Genomic DNA, 4,269 nt, shown 5'->3' on the forward strand with positions numbered 1-4,269 from the left:
TGGAAATGTGTGCCTAGAATTGAGGAGAGAGGTCAGGGCTGGAAGTAACAACTTGGCCACCATCTGCAGAGCTGATTGGGGATGGGGGGGAATTTAGAATGTCTGTAGAAACGGAGAAGAGAACCAAAGACAGAGTCTGGGACAACACCTAAATGTAGATGTCAGAGCAAGAGTTCAAGACGAAGAAAAACAAATCATACTTAGAAATGGAGGGGAGGAACAAAAGAGGTGGAGCAAAGTGGGGCAGAACCAGAGCAGGCCATGCTTTTAAGAAGTTTGGTAAAGGAATTGTGAAAGGAATGTAGTTGAATTTCAGGGTAAGCTGGGGAATGAAAGCAGCATGTAGATCCAGGGGAAACAGCAAGTAGGGCAGGAACCACTGAAGGAACAAATAAAGGGGGAGGTTGGGTCCAGGTTGTCTTGAGTAGGGACGTTTTTTTTAAAAAGTGTGAAACTGGAGGTGTGGGGTGGATTGGGTGCCTGCCGTGCTCCGAGGAAGCTTGGGGCAACTGTGTGCTGAGGCTGCGAGGTTGTCTGGAAGGGGATCCTGGACAGTAAGAGCTGAGCAGTGGGGAAGAGGACTGTGTGGTCTGGAAGAGGAGAGAAAGGAGAGTGAGTGGCTGAACTGGTATCCAGGCTCCCACACCAAGGCAGAAAGAGGGAGAGGGCCTGGGCATCTCAGGGAGGCAGAGGCAGTACCAAGCAGGGTGAGAGGCTTTAGTGTTAGCCATCTTTGCCCCATTACTCCAAATATACATTCTAAGTAAAAACAAAACAGAACTGTTTGCTATGTAAATTTAGCTTCTAAAGCCCTGTTCTACAGAGATTTTGGAGCTTCCACTGCACCCAGAAAATGCACAGCTAAAGAGAAAACTTCCCTTGGTGATGGTTATTAGATTTTACAAGAAGAGGCCAAAGGAGACACATACTTATGCCAGAAGAACTTTCCAGAGATAGCATTGCGTAGTGAAACAGCCTGAATTATTTTTATGTTTTAAAACGTTTTTCATTTTCTTTTTTTTTTTTTGAGACAGAGTCTCACTCTGTCACCCAGGCTGGAGTGCAGTGGCGTGATCTTGGCTCACTGCAATCTCCACCTCCCGGGTTCAAGCAATTCTCCTCCCTCAGCCTCCCAAGTAGCTGGGATTACAGGCATTCGTCACTATGCTCCGGCTAATATATTTTTTTTTTTTTGGTATTTTTAGTAGAGATGGGGTTTCACCATGTTGGCCAGGCTGGTCTTGAACTCCTGACCTCAAGTGATCCACTGCCTTGGCCTCCCAAAGTGCTGGGATTTCAGGCGTGAGCCACCGCACCCGGCTAAAAATTTCTTTTCTTTAAGATGAAGCCTCACTCTGTTGCCCAGGCTGGAGTGCAGTGTCACAATCATAGCTCACTGTAATTTTGAACTCCTGAGCTCAAGCGATCCTCCTGCCTCAGCCTCCCAAGTAGCTGGGATTACAGGCATGTGCCACCACACCCAGCTAATTTTTTTAAAATAATTTTTTTTAGAGATGAGGGTCTCAATTGGCTGCCCAGGTTGGTCCCAAACTCCTGACGGGCTGCATTTTAATCCTAGCTCCACCACTTACGGGAGTCAAAATTCAAAAGGTAGAAAAGGGCATATAGGCTGGGCGCAGTGGCTTACACCTGCAATCCCAGCAATTTGGGAGGCTGAGGTGGGCGGGTTGCTTGAGGTCAGGAGTTCGAGATCAGCCTGGGCAACATGGCAAAACTTGTATCTACTAAAAATACAAAAATTAGCCAGGTGTGGTGGTGTACACCTGTAATCCCAGCTACTCCGAAGGCTGAGGCAAGAGAATCCCTTGAACTCAGGAGGCAGGGTTACAATGAGCAGAGATCGAACACTTGACTCCATAAAAACAACAACAAAAAAGAAAGCAGGCTGGGTGCGGTGGCTCACGCCTGTAACCCCAGCACTTTGGGAGGCCAAGGCGAGCAGATCACCTGAGGTTGGGCATTCGAGACCAGCCTGACCAACAAGGAGAAACCCCATCTCTACTGAAAATACAAAATTAGCCGGGCTTGGTTGCGCATGCCTGTAATCTCAGCTACTCGGGAGGCAGAGGCAAGATAATTGCTTGAACCTGGGAGGCGGAGGTTGCGGTGAGCCAAGATCGTGCCATTGCACTCCAGCCTGGGCAACAAGAGCGAAACCCCATCTCAAAAAAAAAACAAAAAAAAACGCAAAGGGCGTATAGTGAAAAGCTTTCTTCCTACACATGAGTATTCACTTCCTCTTCCTAGAGGCAACCAAGGTTGTGTGTGTGTGTGTGTGTGTGTGTGTGTGTTTTGAGACAGAGTCTCACTCTGTCACCAAGGCTGGAATGCAGTGGTGCAATCTCACTGCAAACTCTGCCTCCTAGTCTCAAGCAATTCTTGTGCCTCAGCCTCCCTGTTTTTTTTTCTTTTTTTTTCTTTTAAACAGGGTCTCATTCTGTCGCCCAGGGTGGAGTGCAGTGGCATGATCATAGCTCACTGCAGCCTCGACCTCCCGGGTCAGGTTATCCTCCCACCTCAGCCTCCAGCATAGCTGGGGCTACTGGCATGCACCACCACACCGAGTTAATTTTTCTTTTTTGAGACAGTCTCACTCTGTCACCCAGACTGGAGTGCAGTGGTGCCATCTCATTTGTTTCACTGCAACCTTTGACTTTTGGGCTCAAGTGATCCTCCCACCTCAGCCTCCCAAGGCGGCTAATTAAAAAAAAATTTTTTTTTTTTTAGAGATGGGGTTTCGCCATGTTGCCCAGGCTGATCTCGGACTCCTGGGCGCAAACAATCCTTCCACCTTGATCTTTCAAAGAGCTGGGATGAGAGATTTCCACCGTGCCTGGCCTCATTTTCTTTCTTTTTTAATTATTTTTTTAGACATTATAGCTCTTTTTAATGGCTTCATTTTCTTATGTTTAATTCGAGAAATATTCTTTTCATATACAAAGAATATATTTTCTCCCCCTTTGAAAACAAATAGTAGACTGTTTAATATCTTGCTTTATTTAGTTAGTGATGTTTCTTAGATATGGTTCCAAATTAGTACACAAAGCATTTCCTCATTCCCCTCTTATGGCTACATAGCAGTCCGCTGAATGCGTGAGCTATGATCTATTTAACCTATTCTTTATTGATGGACATTTGGTTTTGTATATACATTTGTAATTCTGATATATATTACAAATCACACTCCAAAGAAATTGTACTGGTTTATTCTCCTACAATGTGTGAGAGTTGGGTAATTACTTAATCTCAATGTGTGAGAGTTTGGGCAATTACCTAATCTCTCTGAGTCTCAGTTTCTCTGTCTGCAAAATAAACAAAACAGTGTTGACAGTATCTATTTCTTGGAATTATTGTGGAGATTATTGAGATGATGCATGTAAAGTATTTGGCATGTAGGAGTTGGTGCTCTCCAAATAAGGATATGATTTTATTTGTATTTGTGAGCTACTGTCCCAGCCAGGTAAATGGATATGATGAGACCTCCTTGCCAGACTGGGTTTCTCTGATTAGAACAAGGAGCAGATGTTGCAGGAAATTAGCAACTGATATCGGAAGAGCTGTGGGCATTCTCTTGCCAGAGGTGCCCTGTCTCCAGGGCGCCTCAGCCTCCCCCAAATGTCTTCTGCTCCCAGGTCCATCCAAGCTGAGCAATCGCGCTGACTCAAGAAGAAGCCTTTGGGACCAAGGAAACTTTCCCCTGATCATCAAGAATCTTAAGATAGAAGACTCAGATACTTACATCTGTGAAGTGGAGGACCAGAAGGAGGAGGTGCAATTGCTAGTGTTCGGATGTGAGTGGGGCAGGTGGGGATGAGGATACCTCCTGCCTGGTTCCCTTCCCCTCTACTCCCACCTCTGCACCAAATCCAGCCTGAGCTGGTGATACCGCAGCAGCCCCAAGAGGACCAGGCTGTCAAACTGGCCTCCAAATCTCTAAAACCCTTCTTGATCAGGTGGGGGATGCTGGTGGGCGGAGGAGGGAAGAGGCCTTGGGAAAAGGAAAGAAAAGGGAAGGAGGCAAGGGAAGGAGGGAGATAGACTGGGGAAGAGAGGATGAGGGGAGAGGAGGAAAGAAGAGAGAGAGGAGGGGAGAGGGAAACCCTTTCTTGGCTGGGGGTGGGCAGCTGGGTGCTGGGAGGAAGGAGATGTTGGGACGGGGACAATGGAGAGATGTTCTTGGTTTCCTGTCATCTGCCCTTCTCCTTGGGGATGGTATGTGTGTGACACAGCTGGCCTTTCCCTCCACAG

At 46.8% G+C, this 4,269-nt stretch overlaps 1 protein-coding gene across 2 annotated transcripts in view; it reads left to right on the forward strand.

Moving 5' to 3' along the window:
* Positions 1-4,269, forward strand: part of CD4 (CD4 molecule) — a 34,209-nt gene that overhangs the window by 23,682 nt on the left and 6,258 nt on the right. For both annotated transcript variants that reach the window (XM_024256502.3, XM_054527902.1), the window contains exon 4: positions 3,654-3,812. In XM_024256502.3, the coding sequence (XP_024112270.2) occupies positions 3,654-3,812 (159 nt within the window). The remainder of the gene's footprint in view (positions 1-3,653; positions 3,813-4,269) is intronic.

Source organism: Pongo abelii, chromosome 10 (genome assembly GCF_028885655.2).
Source record: "Pongo abelii isolate AG06213 chromosome 10, NHGRI_mPonAbe1-v2.0_pri, whole genome shotgun sequence".
NCBI classification, from domain to species: Eukaryota; Metazoa; Chordata; class Mammalia; order Primates; family Hominidae; genus Pongo; species Pongo abelii.